This window comes from Lonchura striata, chromosome 2, assembly GCF_050655825.1.
Source record: "Lonchura striata isolate lonStrDom1 chromosome 2, ASM5065582v1, whole genome shotgun sequence".
NCBI lineage: Eukaryota > Metazoa > Chordata > Aves > Passeriformes > Estrildidae > Lonchura > Lonchura striata.
This window is the reverse complement of record NC_140704.1, coordinates 336,175-357,780: the sequence shown is the minus strand read 5'-3', so window position 1 is coordinate 357,780 and position 21,606 is coordinate 336,175. Positions and strand designations below refer to the sequence as shown.

The window sequence follows — 21,606 nt, the reverse complement described above, 5'->3', positions numbered from 1 at the left end:
CAGTCTTTAAAACATCATCAAAAAATCATCAAGAGAGAGAGAGGCAGCGCATTCATTTCCACTGCCCACTAATTCTAATGGATCTGGTGTAATGGGCTCCCACCAGCACGCTGGGGCAGCCGCAGGGCTGGGGGGCCGGGCTCTGCCTTCTGGCCCCCGGGTAGCTGCTCGCTTGGAGGCAGCTGGGAAGGGCTGCCCTCTCCTCTAGGACTGGCTTTCTCTGAGGTCTGAGCCCTGTCAAGTTGGAGCTGAGAAGATCTGGGACTTCTCTGGCCTCTGAGAAGGAGCCTGTGCCCACGTGTGGAGCAGGGGAGGGAGTTCTGCCAGTTCTGCTTCAGCAGAGGTAGTCTAAACTTTCTGCTTATGTCATCTGCTTGGTGCTATCTCTCATCCAGCCAGAAATGGCCCTGCCACATTGGAAACCTGTACCTCTCCCCAGAAGAAACTAAGAATACCCCATGCTTTCCCTAAAACAGCTGCTGAAGTCTAATTCAGCTTGTATGGGTGCCCTGAAGAGCTCAGGAACTGGTCCTAGACCATGCCAGAAGGTGGATCTGCACAGTGTTCAAAGCTGCTGCAAGTCCTGGATTCCCTTCCCAGCTCTGCTGGTCCTCACGTGTGAATCCAGGGTGTGATCCTGCAGTCCTGCAGTGCCGCGCTCTTCTGCCGTAGTCATGCCTCCACAGAGATCCAGCCCCACATGCCATCCTGCACTGTGAGTTGGGGAATTTGCTGTAGCGCAGTAGAAAAGCTGTGATCCTTTGTTAGCTCTTCCCAGGCTCTGAGAGCAGCAGGGCCTTTGTTTGGCATGAAGCTGGAATCCAGGAGGCACAAAGAAGGAAGGGAACGGAGGTCCTGCGTCTTGCAGAGCTGGCGCCAGGGCTTTGGTTGGACTGGGACTGCTCCCAGGGCTGAGACTGGGCAGCCCCAGAGCTCTGGATGTCCCTCAGCTGTGACAGTAAGAAAGTCTGTCCGAGTCAAGTTGGAGCCCCAGAAAGGAGGGAAGTCCTGCCCTACTGTGAATGTCCTGAGCAGAGTGCTGGGAGCCACATGGAGCCCCCTGCCCCAGCATGGTGCCTCAAGGAGCAGCAATGATCCCCACACCAGAGCCCTGGGCAGGCAGGGAAGACTTTGCTTCCCTGGGAAGTGTACAGGTGCAGGAAGGCTGGGGCTGGGATTCTTGCCTGCCTGCTTGGTGGGGAGGTGCTAGGTAAACAAGAACAAGGAGGATGGAGCCATGTGAGCCCACAGCAGTGGGCTGCTGACCATTATGTCCTCCCCCTGCTGCAGCAGGGAGGACTTCAAGTGCACCCAGTGCTTCCTAAGTCCAGGCAGCTGGCTTGGGCTCAGCACCAAAGTGGCAGCAGCCACAGGTGGCTCAGACCAAGGCAGGATGAGATTTCAGGAGAACTGGGCCTGTTCTGATGTGTCAGGGTCCCCCAGGAGCGCTCTCTCCAGCACCTGGGCAGCCTCTGCCCCAAAGAGCTGTTCCCATTCCTTCCTGGCTGGCAGTGCTTGGCCCCAGGCAGCCCCGCATCCTGTGGCTGTGGGGGGATGGTCCCGGCTCCCCTGCAGTCTGGGGGCTCCCTGCCCGTGCCAGGCTCTGGCAGCACTCACACAGGCTGGTGCCAGCAAGCAAAAGAGGCAATGCCTGTTAGCCTGGCTGTTGCCTGGTTATTTCCTCTCCCAGTATTCACAAGCTGGCAGCTGTATATTTTCCAAGAATCTTGTTCTTGAGCTGGGTCTTGATGTCTGTGGGTTCTCTCCTGTGGCTGAGAGCTGGAGGAAAGTGTTGGACAAGTGGGATGTCCCAGTTACTCACAGAGAGGGGAGAGTCCAGCAGCGCAGCTAACTACCCACTCCCTGCAGTCTGTCATCCTCCTGAGGGCTCAATGTCACATTCTGGCAGGACAGACACCTTTCCCCAGAGGAGGAGTCCCAGGCTGATTCAGGGTGAAATGAGTAAAAGGAATGGCAAACCTATCTGGGAAGGGCAAGCCAGGACAAGCGCTCATGCTGGAGTCATTCCATCCTCCCCAGTCTCTGGTGGTGTGGAGACCCAGCCTCGTGTTCCCACACCAGTTCACGGGCACTGGTGGTCTCCAGGCCTGGTACTTGTCAGTGCAGGTGCTGACCACAAGCCTGGGAGGAAGGGCTGTGCACTCCCACCATGCCCACAGACCCAGCTTTCCTAAGGAGACTTCCCAAGGCTGCAGTGAGTTCTGGGGATATTCATGGGCACAGCCCAGCTCAGTCGGGCCCAGGAGGCCCCACAGCAGCTGAGGGTGGCCGTGCCCTTGGTGGGACGCAGCCAGGGGCTCTGCAGCCATTGATGGTGGGCTGTGGCAGCTCCTCGATCCCTGCCTTTCTGCTGCTTCCCTCTGCAGTGAGAGCCTTCTGTGCTGCAGACAAGTCAGGGACGGGAGGGGGGCCTCCCTCAAGGTCCTCCAGACTCCCCTGCGCACCTCCCCATGTCATGCCCAGTGTGCACAAGACCCTGCCAGGCTTGAGGCCAGCACAGCTCTGCCTTGATGTGGACCGGAGGCCCCTCGGCCTCTGTGCTGTCTCTGGAGCCAAGCAGTTGACTCCCTGCTTTTAATAGAGAGCTGGGAAGGCACATTATGGAGATGAGGGTGTTATTTGCATAACGCTAATTAGGTAATTACAAATCATTTTGCTATGAGCTGAAGCGTGTGCTGTGACATAACGTTTATTAGTCATTCCATTCAGGCCCCGCTTAGTTAAGTCATTTACTGCACTAACTACTGAAGTTGGCAATAAAAGGTAAATGCTGGTGCTGGGTGTGAGGCTGACACGACACCCCATGAACTGTGCCCGTGGGGGGCCATGTGAGGCAGAGCCAGGCTGGCAGGTGCCAGCAGGGCAGAACTTCTTGTAAGCCATGGTGAGGAGCTGCCTGTGAGCCCAGCACACAGGCTCCTCCTGCGTGGCCTCACTCCATGTGCAGGAGCCAGGGTGGGCACAGAGCCCTGGCGCTGGGGCTGTCTGCAGACACCAGCTCCGTGGAGGAGCTGGTTTCACTGCTCCAGAGGATGGCAGCTTTTTCTGAGGGTGGGACACAGGGCAGGAGAGTGGGCACAAGCCAGTGGAGGCAGAGGGAGGGAGGAGGGAGGACTGGCACAGAGCTCTGGTTCTTCTCTGCAGGAGAAGACAGGGACTTGCCTGTCCCAGCCTCCTGGGCTCTGCTGCTGCCTCAACCCTGCCATGTGGGGATGGCCTGCCAAAATCTGTCCCATGGCAGACCCCCTCCTTCCCAGTCCCATGTTAGGCACTCCTTTCTCTTCCAGAACCAGATGAGCCATTTGAGTTCATTATCGTGTCGCTGACGGGCCAGACGTGGCTCTTTGAAGCCTCAACATCAGAGGAGCGGGAGCTCTGGGTGCAGGCCATTGAGAGCCAGATCCTGGCCAGCCTGCAGGGCTGTGAGAGCAGCAAAAACAAGGTAAGAGGTCTTGGCCAACTTCTGATCTGTCTTCTCTGGCATCTGCTTTGCCACATTCCTTCATGTCCCACACTTGCCTGTCTGTCCACGCTGAATCCTGGCTTGATCCCACTTCTCCCAGAGGGAGTTTAGTCCCGTCCCTGGGACTGTGCAGTTCCCCCGGGTTTCTTGTCACCTCTTCCCCACCTGGCTCTGGCCCCACAGAGTACTCTGCATCCCATGTGGCTGGATCCTGCATGGTTCATTCCCTCCCTGGATATTTCTGCCCTTTCTCCCCACTTTGGCCCACTGTCCCCTGCACCCCTGGCACACAGCTGGCCACTCCAGACCCTGCTATCAGAGCCCCCATGCTGGCCAGCCTCATGGAGTGTGGTGTGGCATGACAGGAGTGGTGCAGGATGCATGGTAGGGTGGCTGGCCCGCAATGAAGGGACCTCATGGGGTTCTTTCCAGGCTCGGCTGGGCAGCCAGGGCGACGCGCAGGCCATGCAGGCCGTCCGCACCGCGCGTGGGAACAGCTTCTGCGTGGACTGCGATGCACCGAGTAAGAGATGCCACGCTGGCGGGGGGCTCACCGGGAGGGGAGGGGGCTCCAACCACCCTAGGCACCCCTCTGTCAGCCCAGAGAGACCTGCTCTGTGTGTCGGTCCTGTCCTCTCCTGCAGTGGACCTGTTCCTCGGGGTTGGGGTGCAGACCACACTGCCATCCTGGCCTGCGGCCCCTCACCAGCCAGCCTGAGGTCCTGGCCTCTCCAGGGACACTGAACTAGGAAAGGGCTCTGGTGGGCAGGTGTCTGCAAATACGAGTCTGAACGGCAGGAGACGGGCTGGTGAGTCTTGGCAGGTTATTAACTCTCCCCCACTGATCCTGCTGCCCTCAGATCCGGACTGGGCCAGTCTGAACCTGGGTGCTCTCATGTGCATCGAGTGCTCTGGGATCCATCGCAACCTGGGCACCCACCTGTCCCGTGTGCGCTCCCTGGACCTGGATGACTGGCCTAGCGAGCTTCTTATGGTCATGACGGCCATCGGCAACGCACTTGCAAATGCTGTCTGGGAGGGAATGGTGGAGGGGTACCCCAAGCCCACGCCTGAGAGCAGTCGGTAAGGTCGGGGGTGAACCCCAGAGATGCTTCTTGGGAACCACAGCAGGAGGGCTGGGTGACACTACAGGGCTTGGGAGCAGTCTTGAGGCAGGCAGGGTTCCTCAGGATGCTCCAGTGTTGGGGGTCCTGCCTGCCTGCCTGCGAGGCACTGGCCTCTCCTGCCACCCTGCTGGGGCAGGGGCTCCACGGCAGCCGCGGCTGTGCAGCGACTCCAGGAGCTGAGGCTGGCTGCAAAGCCGAAGGGGTTAACGGAGATGGCTTGGCAGCACCGTGCAGGTCTCCAGGGTCCGTCCCTTTCAGGGCCTGTCTGTCCATGTCGGAGCCGCTGTGCTGTCACTCATCCCAGCCAGGGCCCATTCTGCGCCTTATCAGCGGGTCAGGGCCGGCGGCAGCGGGTGCGCGCGGCGCGGGGCATTGACGGCCGCCCGCCCGCCGCAGATGGAGAGAATGGCAGCAGATAGCGGCGGCACGGCGCGCATCGATCCGCGCCCCGCGGGACGGACGTGGACACTGCCTTTGTTTGCACCGGGCGAGACGGCGGCAGCGATAAGGTGCCTCCCGTGGCACCGGGCTGGCGTGTGCGGCGCTAGCCTTTTCCTGCTGCTGGCCACGGCCCGCACGCAGGCCTGCCAGGGACGGTCCCCGAGCTGCCGCAGCAGGGCACACGGCGCCGGCTGCGAGGGCTCGGGCGTGGAGCTGCACAGGCACAGCCGCGGGGTCTGGCTGCTGCTGTACGGGCATGGATGTGAGCGCACGGCATCCGTAGGGAGCCGTGAGGAGGTGCCGTGAGTGAAGCGGGTGTCAGGAAGGTGTCCAGAGCGGGGTGACGAAGCCTCGGTGGCAGCTGTGGGCACAGGGGCACAGCAGGGGCATGGCAGGGGCTGTCTGGGTGTGACAGATTTTCACTGCTCACACGAGTATGTTCACATGGCAGTGCTGATACTCGTGTCCTTTTGTGCATGGGGCCCAGGCAAATGGTCTCAACTGTGACCGTGACAATGTCCTGTCTGGCAGGGAGGAGAAGGAGCGCTGGATCCGGGCTAAGTATGAGCAGAAGCTCTTTCTGGCCCCGCTGCCCCAGTCTGACATCCCGCTGGGGCAGCAGCTGCTGCGGGCCGTGGTGGAGGATGACCTGCGGCTTGTGGTGACGCTCCTGGCCCACGGCACCAAGGAGGAAGTGAATGAGACCTACGGAGACGGAGACGGGCGCACAGCGCTGCATCTCTCCTGCGCAATGGCCAATGTAGTCTTCACACAGCTGCTCATCTGGGTAAGGCAGAACCTGCAGTCTCCACTGTAATGCTTCTGGTGCTGTCCCAGTGCTTCCCCACTTCCCTGCTACCTTTAGCCATCCTGCTTCCATGGGTTCCCCCACGTGCCCACCCTCTTGGCCCCTTCTCCCTGCCCACCCTCCCGGCTCTCTGCCTGCTGCCATGCCCCTGGGCACGCATTCCCAGGTACCACTGACCAGCTGCTTGTCTCCTGCGCAGTACGGAGTGGATGTGAAGAGCCGGGATGCTCGGGGCCTGACCCCGCTGGCCTATGCCCGGCGGGCAGGCAGCCAGGAGTGCATCGACATCCTGCTGCAGCACGGCTGCCCCAGCGACAGCGCCGCCACGCTGACCCCCAGCCTGCCCCGCCGCAACGCCAACGCCAACAACAACGCCTGCGCCGCCGCACCCGCGGAGCTCAGTGCCGGCCCCGGCACAGCCTAGCCCGGCACAGGCCCTCTGGTCGCCACACAGCTGCCCTCCAGCCCTGCCAGGGAGCAGGGCCGCAGGAGTGGCTCTGAGAGCAGCACAGACGGGCCCCCACAGCGCTTGCCCCCACCAGAACCCCTGTTCCAGTGAGGAGGAGGATGGGAGCCAGCTGGGAGCCAGCATCTTGCTTCTCTGTGCTGGTTCCGGCCACCTCTCGCCGTGCAGCTGTGCAGGTCCAGTGCTGGCAGCTTGTGGAGCTGTGTAATCACTGGGGTGGCTGCAGGGCGCCCCGTTCTCGTGACCGGTACGTGGATGGGGAGGCGGTGTCTCCTGCCCCCTCCCCCCACATCTGTAGATAAAGCAGGGGCTGGGGGCAGCTCAGGTGTGTAGCCTCCCTGCACAGCAGTACCAGGGGGGCTGATGGCTGCAGCACCTGCTCCCTCAGGGAGGTCAGTGTGATCACTTCCCTCCTACTCTCCCTACGTGTTGCCACAGCCTCCAGTGCAGTGGTGAGGTGGGGGGCAGCAGGAGGTGCCTGTTTCTCCACTGCACCCCCCATGCTCCTCTGCTTCTGGCCAGTGCAGGAGGGATGCACGCACCAATGCTGCTCCCCATGTGCTCATGCAAGGGTGGTGCCTCCCCAGCACTGCCCCTGGACAAAGGCCTCCCCAGCCTCCATGGTGACCTAGAGGGGGAAGAGGATGGTCACCTCGGCATCCCCAGCTCTGTCTGTCTGTCTGTCTGTCGAGTCACTGTCCTTCCAGGTTAAAGCTCCAAGCTCCAAGCCATACACAGTGTCTCCATCGGAGCCTCCTGCTGGCTTCCGCTGCTGCCCAGGTGGGGCTGGTCTCCAGCTGAGCAAGAGGAGAGGAGAGGAGCATTTCTCGTTCATTGGGGTCAAGCCTCTAGCTGAATGCTGGAACCTCAAAGCTTTGGACACTGCTATGGAATGTCTCTGTCACTTGTGTATAAAATGTACATTGGAAATATTTATATGGACACTCTGTATATACGGTTTCTTTTCCATAAGTTGCCCTGTGTGTGTTATCTGCAGCCAAGGAGATAAAGGCCAATAAAGCAACCCACCTCCTGCCAGGCCGGTGTCTCCATGTGCTGCCTTTGGGGCCTCTGGTGCAGCCCTGGTCTGCAGCTGGGTCTGGTGACTCTCCAGCCCACACTGACAAACATTCAGCCTCTTCTCCTCAGGCTTGGGCTCTGAAAACAGCAGTCCTGTGCCAAACCAGGCCCCTGGGACACGGCAGAGCGCTGAGGTTGGAGGGGAGATGTGCCAGCCAGGGCACTGAGGGACAGTGCTAGAACATGGCCCTGGAGGAATGCACAGCTCTGGCGGGATGGGAGATGGGCACAGCAGAGGGGTGTGTGGAGAGGGGACGTGCAGGGCAGGAGTGCTGGGCCAGCTGGTCCCTGTGCATGGGACAGCAATGTGAGGCTGGGCTGGGGGAAGGCAGTGATGGGCAGGGCGTGATGGGCTGCCACGGCGAGTGAGGAGAGTGGGATCATCGAGTCCCAAGGCACAGGCAGACCCCTGAGCAGTGGAGACATGTGTTTGCTCTGCCAGCCCTGCCTTTGCGTGTTTCTCATAGCTGTGGGCAGAGCAGGGCCCCAGTGCTGGCAGTTCTGGGCTGGCTGCCCCCCCGCCACACCACAAGCAGCAGTGGGCACTGTTCTGTGCCTCTGTGTGCTGTGCTGGGGACCGGGCTCTGCTGCGCTGGGAGTGCACTGTACACTGTACACGTACTGGGGCACAGGCCTTGGGCCCCAACCTGCGTGGCAGTGCTACCAGGAAGGGAGGTGTCAGAATATCCCCAGCTGCCACAGGTACCCTCAGATGTCCCTGTCACACCCCTGCTGCCTCCTTGTGCCTCTCCCATGGCACAGGGCTGCCTTGCTGGGGGCTGCAGATGGTGGCTCCAGCCCCTCCACTCCTTGATGTGTTCTGGCTGTGTGTGCCCATGTCACCATCCTCATCCTGGTCCTGGTCCCGGTTCCAGCCCAGCCCCTGCACCCATGCCACCCCTCATTCCCGTCCCCTCGTGGTGCCCAGGGGTGCCCCCACACCGGCCCTGGCCCCAGCCCAGTGCTGGGTTTGGTTAATTTCCTGGCGACTGCATTAACGGGAATGGAAGCCGAGGGACGGCAGCTCCTCTGGGGCCCATTAATCATCCCCCTCAGACAAGCTGCCTTGATTACAAGTGGCAAGAAATTCATTAGGGCTGCGGCTCTGACAACTTTTATCTGCGCGGCTGGATCTGACTCATTAGGCAGCCAAATTAAAGCCATGATGGGCCCTGATGAAATTCACTGCTTGTTTATCTTGTGCGATCTGATACATCTGCCCATACATCATCTCCCGCGCGGGATCCCGCCCTACCCAGCCCTGGCGCCTCCCTTCCCATCCCAGCCCTGCCCAGGCCCCGGGTGCCAGCCTGGGCCCAGCTCTGACCCCAGGAGCCCCCTCGCCTGCCCCCACGTTCTGCCTGTGGCGCTGGGGCTGGGGCTGCGAGCCGTGACCGTGCCACCAGGAGCAATGCAGGGACAGCTCTGCAGTCAAAATCGTGCAATGCCCTGAGCTGGAAGGGACTCGCAGAGATCACCCAAGGTCTGGGGCCACACAGCCCCGAGCAGCCCCCAGGGCCCGTGCGGGGCCCATGGCGGTGCAGGCCCCTCAGGGCGCCCGGAGCCCCGGCCAGGTTCTGCTGGCACCACAGCGCCGTGGGGACGGACCCCGTGCCTTGCTGCTGCCCATGGACTGCAAACAGGTGCTGGCGCTCCTGGTGATGCCCTTTTGCTGGCACCTGGGGGCAGGGAATGAATGCCACCAGATCCCTGCAGGCTCTGACACCGTCCCAAGGAGCCAAGGTGGGCCAGACCCCAGCCCAACATTACGCCAGTGTTGGAGCATGTCTGGGTGCCAAGGTGACCAGTGTGGCTTCAGGTGGCCCTGGGCCAGGACAGGCTGAATGCAGCAGGAGCCCCATGTCCGTGTGCAGGGGAAGAGGTGCGTGTCCATGTTTAGGGGTGTGTTTAGGAACTGTGTCTGTGCTCAGGGGCAGGAGCTGTGTGTTCATGTTAGGGGCAGGAGCTGTGTGTCTGTGTTTAGGGGCACTGTGTCTGTTTCGGGGCAGGAGTCAGGTGTCTGTATTCAGGCTGATGCCAGCCAGGGAGGGCACAGGCCAACCCTCTGCTCTGCTGTGCACAAGAGCACCAGGGCAGCAGCACACTGGGGCTGTCTCTGAGTTACGTGGCCCCGAGCAGCAGCAGCGACCACTGCAGCACCATGAGGACCCTGCCCCAGGCAGCCAGCAGCACTCACATCATTGAGCTGAGGCTGGAGCCGGGGGGAGGTGGGTGCCACAGGGCAGAAGCCGTGGGATGCAGCCTCGTGCCATGAGTAAATCTATGGTATGCGGCCTCTGGCAAGAAACCAGCCATAGCACAGGTTTGAAGCACTTCCCAGAGAGCCTGGGCACAGCCAGGAAAAAACCCACAGGGTACAACTTGCAATTGAAGCCCCACAGGACTTCTTGCAGCCCCAGCTGAGCAGGCACAGCTTCCTGGAGATCTGTGGGTGGGCACACGTGGGCAGGGGTCAGCACCATCCACCCTGAGGCTGCTGGGATCATGCTGAGCGCATGCAGAGGTAGCCAGAGCAGAGATCCTGCCAGAGGGCTGCCCCTTCACATGTTCAGCCAGCCTTGCCTCTGGGGGAAAAGGCACAGGTGTGACAGTGCCCAGCCCCCTGGGCCTGTGCTCATTCAGGTACAGCACCCACACACTCCACTACAACACCTGCACCCTGTGCCCACCCACGGGAATCAGCCCTGCGGGTGGGTGCAGACACCCACGGGACAAGGAGTCACAAAGCCCTGAGTGGAGCTCCAGCCTGGCTGGTGGGGACACTGGACAAGCTGGCACAGCTGCAAAGTAGCTGGGGAGGGTCACAACCTTTCTCAGGTACCAGCCATTGGGACGTTGTTTCTCTGTTGCCCATTGCTTCTCTCCTGCACCTTGAGCTAGTCCTGGAGCCGCTGGCTAGTGAATAATGAATAGTACCAGCACCATACTGTGGGCCATCACATCTTCTTACAAGCCCCTTGTCAGGGAATGCTGAGGACCAGCTTTGTTGTGCTGAGTGAATAAACGCTGTGGGATGCAATCCCTGACCCTTTTCCTGTTCTTTAAGAACCACCATACAGGTAAACAAGTGGAGAGATTTGGGTAGGGAGAATTCCATTGTAAATTCTGAAATTGTCTTCCTTAGGGCAAAGTAAGTCTTGTTCTATGAATGTGTATGTGTATATATATGTGAGTATAAACGTGTTGATATAAACAAACACGTGTCCATGTATAAGCACACTCTAACTCTTATCTATTTATCTCTCTGTGTGTCTGCACCTGTATCTGCCTTTTACTCTTTGTATGTACATGTGTGTGTACCCGTGCATGTATGTGTGTACCAGTGCTTGTGTGGAGATTCCTTCCCCAGCAGCTCCTACACCAGGACACAGGGTAGCAGCCAGAAGCTGGTAGATGGGAAATTCCAAAGAGATGCAAGTGAAAAAACATGCTAGGGAGGTGGTTGGGCACCGAAGAGGAGGGTTTGCCCACCCTTGGAGATACTGGAAGTCAGATGGGCAAGTTCTTCAGCATCTTGAATGGGACAAGCTTCAAGCAGGTGCTGGAGCAGAGACCTCCCAAGGCCCCATCCAGCCTCGTGGCTCAGTTGCCCTGGGTCTGTCTTCACTGCCCAGTTTGTCATTGTGGCCCTCCTCCCACTAACCCCAGTCTGACCCAGCACCCAGAGCTCCAGCTCATGGGGTCCCCACAGCTCTCCCAGATGCAGAGGGGCCACAGCTGCCTAGAGCAGCATGGGCAGTGCAGGGCACCGTGCTCTCTGTGCACTGTGGGCAGTGCAGGGCACCGTGCTCTCTGCACTGTGGGCAGTGCAGGGCACCGTGCTCTCTGTGCAGCATGGGCAGTAAAGGGCACCGTGCTCCCTGTGCACTGTGGGCAGTGCAGGGCACCGTGCTCCCTGTGCAGCATGGGCAGTAAAGGGCACCGTGCTCCCTGTGCACTGTGGGCAGTGAAGGGCACCGTGCTCTCTGCACTGTGGGCAGTGCAGGGCACCGTGCTCTCTGTGCACTGTGGGCAGTGCAGGGCACCGTGCTCACTGTGCTCTCTGTGGGCAGTGCAGGGCACCGTGCTCCCTGTGCAGCATGGGCAGTGCAGGGCACCGTGGGCAGTGCAGGGCACCATGCTCACTGTGCACTGTGGGCAGTGCAGGGCACCGTGGGCAGTGCAGGGCACCATGCTCTCTGTGCACCGTGGGCAGTGCAGGGCAGTGCAGGGCACCGTGCTCACTGTGCTCACTCTGGGCAGTGCAGGGCACTGTGCTCACCGTGCTCTCTGTGCAGCATGGGCAGTGCAGTGTGGGCTTTGCTCTCCGCTGTGCAGAAGGCACCAGAGCCATCACAATGCTCAGGGTTCACAGGGAGCTCTGCTCTGCTCTGCTCTGCTCCGTGCCAGGAACACTCTGCTGCTCTGCAGCTCTCTCCAGCAGCGCTGGTGACAGCATGAGTCTGTCACCTCCAGCAGCTCTATACAGAGCTGCACCTCTGCAGCATTTGTGGGGATTTCAGCATGGCTGTTAGTAGGGTTGCAGTGTGTATGGGCTCTGGCGTTGGTCTAATACAACAACAACAACAACAACAAAACTCTCCAGGCAGCTAAAAACTGTAGGTGTTGGAACCACCTCAGTGGCAGCCCATGGATGAGGATGCAGTGGAGCGGGGATGCTCTGCACATGGATTTCGGGTGGGCAGTGGCCTCTATGGTGGGGGACATGGGTTAAAGACACAATAAACCCATGCTGCCATTAGGGCAGGACATATCAAGCCAGAGTTACAAATGCCCAGTGAGACTAAGGGAGTTCTTGGACCTTAAAATAAAATTTGACTCTTTTTAATGTCACTGCCCCAACCCTGGAGCTGTGGACACTTTCTGGAGTGTTGTGGTTAACGTGCACTGCTGTGCTGTGATCGGCTGCAGTGGCACAGACCCCTCATGTGGACACATTTGTAGTGGCAGAGCCCTGCATGTAGCTGCAGAATGGCTTTGCCATGCCCTCCCACACAGAGATGAGCACCAGCTCTTGTGCCAGAGCCACTGCAGTTGCTGCAAACAGCTGCATCCCCTTTGCAGCCATGGAGCACTCTGAGGTCAGAGCTGTCTCAGACCAACACCCACCTGAGGACAGAGAAGTGGTGCAGGCTCAGGCAGCTCTACCCCAGCCTGCTGAAAAGGGAGCAGACAGTTTTCCTGAGAGCAGGGCGCTAGGGGCTGCTGCCAAAGGACATTTACTCCCCTGATCCAGAGGGAATGCCAGCAGGTGTTGCTACCTGGACAGGGCAAATCCATGCTGGGGATGCTGTGAGCAGCACCAGGCCAGGCATTTCCTGAGGATACTTTATTTTTTTCAGGACAGTGGTGCAGGGACAGAGGCAGGTGTCCTGCAGTGGAAGTCAGCTGTGCTGAAAAACTAAATCCTGAAAGGATCCCACAGAACCCTCTCAGTTCTGCAGCAAATATTTCTGTGGAAAGAGCCAAGGACATCTAGAAGCACAGCTTTGTCCAAATGATTGCTCTGATCTGAGCTGTGTCTGTGTTGGCCACACAAGCCAACTGGAGCCAACAGCCAAGGGGCAGGGACAGCCACCCCCCAGTGCTCCAAAGCTCCAGGGCACTGCAGGAGGACTCAGCTCTGAGCATGGATCCCACACTCCAGGTGAACAGAATGTACCTGCCAAAGAGGGAAGGGACATGCGGAGGGAGCACTGCCCCCCAGGCAGCATTCAGATGGCCCAGCCCTCGCTGTGGCATCAGGAAGGGCGCTCAGGAAGGCGGAGTCAGCTCTGGCTGTCAGGGGTAGTTCCTGCTCTCCCAAGCTGTGTCTCCTAGGGAAGGTGACAGTGGCCGGCTGGACCATTTGTGACCCAAACTCCCTATCAAACCTGTGAGCAATTGATGCCCCAGCCAAACCTTGGAGAGAGCCCTCCCCCTGTCCAGGAACCTCTGGTGACATTGCAATGGGTGTTACTACCACAGCACAGGCATGGGAGCTCCCTTGCCCCATGGACTCACTGATGTTTGTCACACCAGAACAGTTTTCCCAGGCTGGACAGCCAGGTAGCCACACGGCGCTTGTGCTCTTGACTGGGCATGCAGCTGTGCCCTGTGCAAAACTGGGCTCATGGGGCTTTGGGGCTGGGCTCAGTATCTGAGGTGGCTGGCTGCGGAAGCAGCATATCGTGCGATAGCTCTCAAGAGCAGAGAATGGCTGGTCTGGATGTGCGAGCCCCTTTTGTTGTTGCACCTGTCCCAGGGTATCAGCGCCAGGGAGTCGGGCCAGGGCAGCGGCCGCAGCCGTGCTGGGAGCCTGCAGCAGCACACACGTCCCCGCACTCCGGGATGAGCTGCGGAGGCGGTCCCGAACCAGTCCTGGCCCCGGCTCCGCCGGCGGGAGGGCCGACCTGGGGATGCTCCCGGGCGCCTCCCGGCCCGCCCCATCCTCTTCTCTCTCCCGCGTCTCGGCACGGTGCAGCAGCGGGTGCAAAGGAGCCCGCAAGGCCACCGCTGCTGCTCGCACAGCCTCCGGCTCCGCGGGCCCCGGTACCGGCACCGGCCGAGGGGCGGGTGAGCCCCGGAGCCTTCCCTTCTCCCGTCCGCTTGCCGCCCCGACCTCCGCGGCCGCCTCTCGGGGTCGGCGCCGCTGCCCGCTGCCCGTGCCCTGCCCGTGCTCCTGTCCTTGTCCCTGTCCCTGTTCTCATCCCTCTCCCTTCCCTGCTCTCCTTCTCTGCCCGCGCCGGGCCGGGGCCGCAGGACCCCTGTTCCTGCAGCGAGGAAGAACGTGGTCTTGCTCCATAGAAAATAATTTATTGAAATCACAGCTATACATGGGCAGGCGGCAGCGAGGGCCCGGCCCGGCCCGGCCCGGCTCAGCCCGGCCCAGCGGGCGGCCAGGGCCCGAGGGCCAGGCGGCCGCACTCCCCGTGGCACGGACAGAAGGACACGCTGCCGTATGTACAGAGTTTACACGGAATAAATAAGGGACATGTACACAGGAGGGGGACCGGGCGCTCGGCCCGTCCCGCGCCGCCGCCGCCCGCCCCAGGGTCCGGGAGCCCGGCCGGGCTCAGGGCCGGGCGCCCTGCTCGATCTGCTGGTGCTGGCTGCGCACGGCGAAACGATTGACGTGCACCGGGATGGGCACCACGATCTTGGGGTTGCGGACGGGCTCTCCCGAGCGGTTACTGACATTGCCAGCCTTGATGCGTTTCCACTTGGCGCGGCGGTTCTGGAACCAGATCTTCACCTGCACCTCGCTCAGCTTCAGGGCATGTGCGATCTGCGAGCGCTCCGTCAGGCTCAGGTACTTCTTGCAGTGGAACTCCTTCTCCAGCTCCAGCAGCTGCTCGCTGGTGAAGGCCGTGCGGCGCCGGCGGCTCTTCCCGGCCGCGGAGCCCGGCGGGGGCTGCTCGGCGGCGGGGCCGCCCTTGCCCTTGCCCTTGGCTCCCAGCGCGGCGCCGGCGGCCGCCCCGTCCAGGAAGGGCTCCTCCTCGCTCTCGCCCGCCGAGCTCTCCTCCTCCCGCTCGCTGCACGGCGTCGCCGCCGACTTCACCTCCAGCTTCTCCTCGTCTGAGCTGTACGCCTTCCCGTCTGCGGGGCACACAGCGTCAGTGTCGGCCGGCGCGGCCCGCCGCCCGCACCCCGCCCGCCCGCGCCCGGCTCTCCCCGCTCCCAGAGCCCCGCAGCCGCGAGGGAAGCTCGCCCCGCTCCCGCAGCCCCGGAGCGGGCGAAGCGGCAGCCCCGGCTCCAGCCCCAGCAGCCCTGCACCGGCTCCTGCTGCGGGCGGCGCCAGCCGCTCCGCTCGCGGACCCCAGCGCCCTTCTCCCCGCAGCCTGCCCGGCTGCAAGGGGCAGCACCGACGGACCCGGCGGCCACCCTTGGTCCGACCCCCTCAGCAGTTGCCCCGTCCCCATCCCACGGCCCAGAGGTAGCAGCATCAGGGTCTCGGTCTAGCGGAGAACATCACAACGCTTCCAGAGCTTGTCTGGATCTCCATGTAGGAAAGAACGCCCGTACCTTGTCTTAGCTCAGCCCTCCCTGTCTCTTCCCAGTGCACCAGCCCATTGATGCTGTTAGAAAGTAGCCAGCCAGGAGCTGAAGAACTGTCCTGGAAACAGCATCCAGAGCCAGCTCCAGCCCAGCAAACCTCTCTGCGGGGCTCTACAGGACATGGGGTGGCCCACTTCTGGCTCTCCCTCCCAAATTGAAGGATGCACCATAGCAGACTGTGCAGCCCGGGAACAAGGTGCTGAGGCAGCCGATGCTCAGGACTCAGCTACGCCCAGCAGTGGGCAGAGGGGCAGGACAGAACCTGTCAACATCACACAACAGACAGCACTTCGTCCCAGGCCATCAGGCAGAATGCAGGGCTTGGATCACGGCAGACGCCTCTGTTAAGATGCCTGTGAGGATATTGATGGGGTACTGGGGTATGAATCTCTTCCTTGCAAGCTTCTTGTGTCCTAAACTGCTGCCTGAAGGATTAAACGGCCACGGAGCAAGGGAGGACAGGGTGAGAGACAGACAGAGGAAAGAGGTTTGGAAGACAGTAATTTCCATAGTAGAAGGGCTCAAATTGAGAACATGCTCTCAGCCACAGACGGGTCATGAAGGGAGGACCCACAGCTATGCACAAGCAGGTGAAGAAGTTTTTCTGTCATGCTGAGACTAGAAGAGACCAGAAAATGCTTCAGGTCTGACCCAAGAGCAGTAATCACTGCTGGAAGGTGTTGTCCTGAAGCACTGCTGCTCTATATAATCCAACATGCACAAGGAGAAGCAGCAGCTCTCCAAATTTCTAAGCAGTGTTCAGGTATTGGCACATGCAACCAGGGCCCCTGGATCACTGGCCTCCTGACCTCATCTCAGTTGGAAAGGCAGAACAGCCCTCAGAAGCCTGACAGTGCAGGGTTTAAATACAGAAACAGAACTGCAGGAGACTACTTGAGCCCAGAAGACATTCCTGGTAGTCTGGTGACTGTGGAGCTCCCACATCCCTTGTCAGTCCTGCAGCAATCCTGTGGCTTCCCGAGACCAGGCTTTGGAGATCTGGAATCTTCTCCCTCCTCTTCCTGTTTCCTACAGTGGGAAAGAACACCTTCACCTCTATCCTGCTGCAGAGTGATTTATTTCTTCCTGAGGGGCAGGGGCAGGGGAAGAGATTTCCCATATGCATAGAGGGTAAAGAGATTTCGTGCTTGTGGGGCTGAGGATCAGCAGCAGGTGACAAGGAGCACTTTGGCTGCCATTGCACAAACTCATCCAAGCACTTTGCTGAAGACAAGAGCTTTCACTTCTGTGTACCACTTCTCTCTGGTGGAGCATGGGGCCTGACAAGATAAGAGAGCTCCTATGAGGAATTCAGTGTCTTCCCCAAGGGCTCTTTAGGTCCTGCCCTGGCACCACAGCTCCCCAGGGATGGAGGATGGCATCCCAGCAGCCACACCAGCAAACAGTGCTCGGAGGGCACTTTGCTTCTGTCAGCCCAGGCTGTGCCCAGGAGATTGGAAGAAGACTGAGCAATATGATGGTTTTCAAAACAGCTCCTATCTCTGAATACTCTCTTCTGAACCAGACTCCAAATTTTAAATGGAGCACTCTCACATTTGTGTCTTATAAAAGGGCTGGGTTTGCAGTAAGGAATTTGGAACTATTTGATAACATAATCTAAATTGGATGTGTTCACAAAGAAAATTGGTATATTGGTCTGTTAGTCACCTACTATGTCCCCAGCAAGGAAGGAATGAAGGCAGAGGTGGTTGGAGTATACTGAGACTTTCAAGGCCTTTGAACAGTAAGTGAAGCTGTCATGAAGAAAAGTATCATGACTGAAAAACCAGCAAGAAGCAGTAAATGAAGAACAGGGTTGACCCACTGGTTTGTCTTTCACAAAGTCACAGCTGTTCATTGATCTTGTCAAAGGCATTGAAGAGAGTCCAAAGGGGGATCACAAAAATGTTCTGGGGGCTGGAGCACCTCTGCTGTGAGGCCAGGCTGAGAGAGTTGGGGTATTCTGTGTGGAGAAGAGAAGGCTCCATGTAAACCTTATTGAAACCTTTGAGTACTTAAGGAGGGCTTGTAAGAAAGACAGACTTTAAAGCCTCTTGTGATAGAACAAGGGGTGATGATTTTACCTAAAAGAAGGTCAATTAAATGAGGCATAAGAAAGAATTATTCACAACGAGTGTGGTGAAACACACTCTTAGCATAGCTTGCCCAGATAAGTAGTGGATACCACATCCCCAGCAACACTCAAAGCCTGGTCAGACAGGGCTCTGAGAAACCTGATGTAATTGAAGAGGTTCCAGCCCATGGCAGGGAGTTTGGACTAGGTGGCCTTTAAAGGTCCCTGCCAACCCAAATCATTCTGTGATTGTGGATGTGGAAAGCATGGCGAAGAGACTTGAGTGTCACAGGTAACAAAGCTATCAGGGAAGCATCAGGAAGACCTGGTCAGGAATGGGTGTTGTGATGAGCCCTGGGTTGGTAAGGGGAACAACAGAAACTTCACCCTGTCCCTGACTGAATGTACTGTCACTACACCAAAAGATTACATTTTCATAAAAACACTAGCATTGTGCCAGTGTCAAACCATAACACCAGGAAAGAGTCTCAGAGTACTGCCTGAATCTCAGAGGAGATCTGTACAGCTCAGGAACAACCCGGCTCTCACGAGAGGTGTAGAAAGCTAGGGCTGTTAAGTACCCTTACACCAGGGGTCATACCTTTGTGGCAGCTGTAGAAATAAACCAGACCTCAAGCTTCCCTGCTTCTCACCACCACTTTCTCTACATGCCTCTTCCTGCTCAAAGAAGGGTGGCAGTTGCTGGAAGCAAGTTTCAAACCCAGTGGATGCAGAGAAAAGTCCTAAAATAGTGCATTAATTCATTTGGCTGATCCAGGAAGCAACTGATCCTGTGTCCACAGACACCTACACGATGGAGATACTAACAGAGCCTAGGGACAGCAGCAGCCACTCCAGGGTATAAGTCGCTAAATGTCAGCAAAATTATCAAAGGGGGCATTTATTCTTCAAAAGGTTCTTCTACAGGTAAAAAAATCTGTGCAACATCTTGCCATCTTGATGTGGCTGATGTCAAGGTTATCCCTCCTTTCTGGTGGACTCCAGGGGAGATTAGATGAGGCCACAGAAAACAAATTAGTCAAAGTTTACTAAATATACAGAAACAACACTTGGTACAGGAAGTCCTGGTGTGCAGATGGTTGGATGTGAGGGAAGTATCATTTTAGAATTGACCATTGAACAGGTTGTGCTCTCTTGCTTTTCCCTGGACAACTACTTTTGGTCAGGGCCACAGACTGGATGTGAGAGCAAACTGCAGTATAGATAGTTTTTGATGGCTCCTGTTGACATGAATCAAATTTCTATTCCTTAGTACTGGAAAAAGCTCACAACAACCCTCCTGAGTTTCCTCTAAGATGGTTGTAAAGCAAACCCCACTGTCCATCTCCAGTTTTGTCTGGTACAGCCAGGAGAAGCAGTAGGTAAAGGTAGCCACATTTGGCCTGACAAATCCTCCTGGACCTGGGCAAAGCAGCCCACAGAACTGGGTCTAATGGGCATGTGTCTGTGCAGAAGGACAAGCACCCCTCATGGCTCCAGAGCAAACCCAGTGCTCAGAGGCAACAGGGGATGAGCAGCAGCAGCAAGACATCTTCCCTTCGATCATATGATCCAGTTGCAACAGAAAAAGTCTTAAGAGGTAGGATTTCTTGGATTCAGAAGTGGTCACGGTTTGGGACAGTTCATCTGAGTCCCTTGGGAGGAGAGAACATATTTGAATCAGTTATGGAGGAGCCATAGAGGGAGATCAAGCACAATGCAGTTCATCTGCTCACAGACTGGAACGGTGAGGTCGTATAGACCTGGTTTTGGCTAGGGCATTGAGCAGACTTTCACAAAAAAAGTAAGACTGCATTGGGCTTTTGACTTAGCACAGGGGCTGGGGAGCACCGGAGGAACACCCAATAACCCAGAAAGGCAAGGGGGAGGCAGAATGCCCCCATTGTCCTGCTTGGGGTGAGAGGTCTAAGGGGTACCCGAGTGTATGAAATGCTCTTTTGAGGGATGAACAAGGCAGGGCAAGGAAGAAACCTGGGCTTACCCAGGAGAGACTAAAAAGAGGATGGAGAACAAACAGCCAAGCACTGCAAGAAGCAGCAGAGATTCTCAGCACGCATCCATGCCAGGAAGCCTGTGAGACAAAGGTGGATCCCAGGAGCAGCCAGGAGAGACAGCTCAAGAGAGGCCATGCCAAAGAAGCAGCAGCTGGCTCGTCTGTATCTTGCCGCAGGGACCCCTCACGCCCCGCGCTGCAGGACCTAGCGGGAGAGCTGAGTGCTGGACCTGGCTGAGAAACACGGAGCAACAAGTCTCCGAGGCTGCTGCTGGCGCACTCGGGGAACGGTCGCAGCGCACAAAGGCGAGGACCCCGACGAGAGCCGTTCCCGTCCGCACCGGGGGTCCCGGGAGGGGCGCTGCCGCCTGCCCGCGCCGTCGGGCTGAGCCGGTGCCGAGACGGCGGCGCGGCGGGCAGGACGGAGAAGAGCGGGGCTGCGGCGGCCGCCTCGCCGCGGGACCTCCTCCGCCGTCGCCCTGCGGGGCGGGCTCGGGGGAAACTTTACAAAGCCGGTGGTCGCAGCGCGGCGAAGCCGGAGGGACCGGCCCGGGCCGCCGCACCAGGGTGGGGACAAGGCGCAGCCCCGCGCCGCACCAAACGGGACCGGGACGGGGACCAGAACCAAGATCGGTGCGGCTGGGGAGGGCTGCGGACCGAGCCGTGGGACACCCCGCCACCTTCCTCCTCCCTCGCCCCGGGCCGAGTGCCAGGACCTCGGAGAGCTCCGTGCGACCGGTCCGGCCGCGGCTCCGGGCCGCGGCGCTCCAGTCCCGCCGTGGCGTCCCCGTGACCGGCCGCTCTCCCGCCCCTCCTGCCCCGCGGCCCGGCCGAGGCAAGCGAAGTTTGGCTCCCATCCGGGAAAGCTTCCATCCGGGCCGGGACGGAGGGGAATCGGCTCGGTACTCCGAGCCGGGCCAGGAGTGCGGCCGTGGGCAGGTCCCGCCGCCACGACCCGTTGGCTACGCCGCCGTCCTGCCCGCCGCGCCCGGCCCCGGCACTCCCGCTCCGCGGCTGCTGTCCTGGCGAGCTCCGGCACGCAAGACCGCCTGCCCCCGGTGCCGCTGGGACGGCGGAGAGGAGCCGGGCAGGTCTCCCCGGGGCTGCGCTGGTCCGGGTGAGGCGGGGCGGGTGCTCTGCGCCGGGCAGGACGGGCCCGCGCCGCTCTTACCTGCAAGGCCAGGGAAGGGCTCCGGGAAGTGCAGCGGCGGCTCGGCCGGCCCCTTGTCGCGGCCCGGGGGCAGCTCCTCCGCCTCCAGGCCGTCGGCGCCGCGCCGGCAGCCGGCGTCGGGGGTGGCGCGCGGCGGGGGCAGCTCCTGCGGCGGGTAGAAGCCGTCGGGGGGCTCGGAGAAACTGGGCAGGGCGGTGGTGAGCGCCACCATGGAGGGCACGGCCTGACCCAGGCTGGCGCAGAAGGTGTTGGTGAGGCGGCCGGCGAAGGAAGCGAGCGGGGCCAGCGGCGGCAGCCCCGACTGCAGCGGGGCGTGGGACAGCGCCTGCGGTAGCACCAGCGGCCGGTACGGCATGAACATGGGGTAGCCGGTGTAGAGCAGGTGCCCGGAGCGCGGCGGCGGCGTCCCAATGAGCGAGTCGATGGAGAAGGCGGTCCCCTGGCCGCCGGGTCTCTGCATGGCGAGCGGGCGCCTCCGGCTCAGCCGGCACCAACTTTCCGGCGAGCTCGGGCCGCCGCCAACTCGCCGCGATCCCGCCGCCGCCGGGCCCCGCCGCCGCGGCCCCGGCCCCGGCCCGCGCCCTCCGCCTCCCGTGGGCTCCGGCGCCCGGCGAGAGCTGCCGCCCGCCCGCCCGCTCGCTGGCTCGGCGCGGCGGAGTGGAGGCGCGCTCGGAGCCGCCCGCCCGCCCCGCCGCGGGGGGGCCGGGCCGGGCCGCCGAGGGGAGGGGGGAGGAAGGGAGGGGAGGCGGGCGGGGGTGTCGCCCTCTGCTCTCATCCATCTTCTGCACATCACGGTCGAGTTCCTCCTTCAGCGCCCGCTCCGGCGGGGCAAGGCGCCCCGCTCCCCCGGCGCGGCCGGCCCCTGGGAAGGCGCCTCCCCCTC

The 21,606-nt window shown here is 60.1% G+C and overlaps 2 protein-coding genes across 4 annotated transcripts in view; one reads left to right on the top strand and one right to left on the bottom strand.

Moving 5' to 3' along the window:
* AGAP3 (ArfGAP with GTPase domain, ankyrin repeat and PH domain 3) overlaps positions 1 to 7,364 on the top strand; it is a 108,624-nt gene extending 101,260 nt beyond the window's left edge. For all 3 annotated transcript variants that reach the window (XM_021538996.3, XM_031503774.3, XM_085572868.1), the window contains exons 14-18: positions 3,309 to 3,463; positions 3,917 to 4,007; positions 4,345 to 4,567; positions 5,584 to 5,839; positions 6,060 to 7,364. In XM_021538996.3, the coding sequence (XP_021394671.3) occupies positions 3,309 to 3,463; positions 3,917 to 4,007; positions 4,345 to 4,567; positions 5,584 to 5,839; positions 6,060 to 6,284 (950 nt within the window). In that variant the 3' untranslated portion in view covers positions 6,285 to 7,364. The remainder of the gene's footprint in view (positions 1 to 3,308; positions 3,464 to 3,916; positions 4,008 to 4,344; positions 4,568 to 5,583; positions 5,840 to 6,059) is intronic.
* A 6,600-nt stretch (positions 7,365 to 13,964) lies between these two features.
* GBX1 (gastrulation brain homeobox 1) lies at positions 13,965 to 21,285 on the bottom strand. The gene is made up of 2 exons (XM_021538974.4): positions 20,724 to 21,285; positions 13,965 to 15,005 (listed from the first exon to the last, which is right to left on the bottom strand). The coding sequence occupies exons 1-2, from the start codon at positions 21,181 to 21,183 to the stop codon at positions 14,482 to 14,484; spliced, it is 984 nt and encodes a 327-aa protein (XP_021394649.3). The 5' UTR covers positions 21,184 to 21,285; the 3' UTR covers positions 13,965 to 14,481.
* Positions 21,286 to 21,606: the final 321 nt, after the last annotated feature.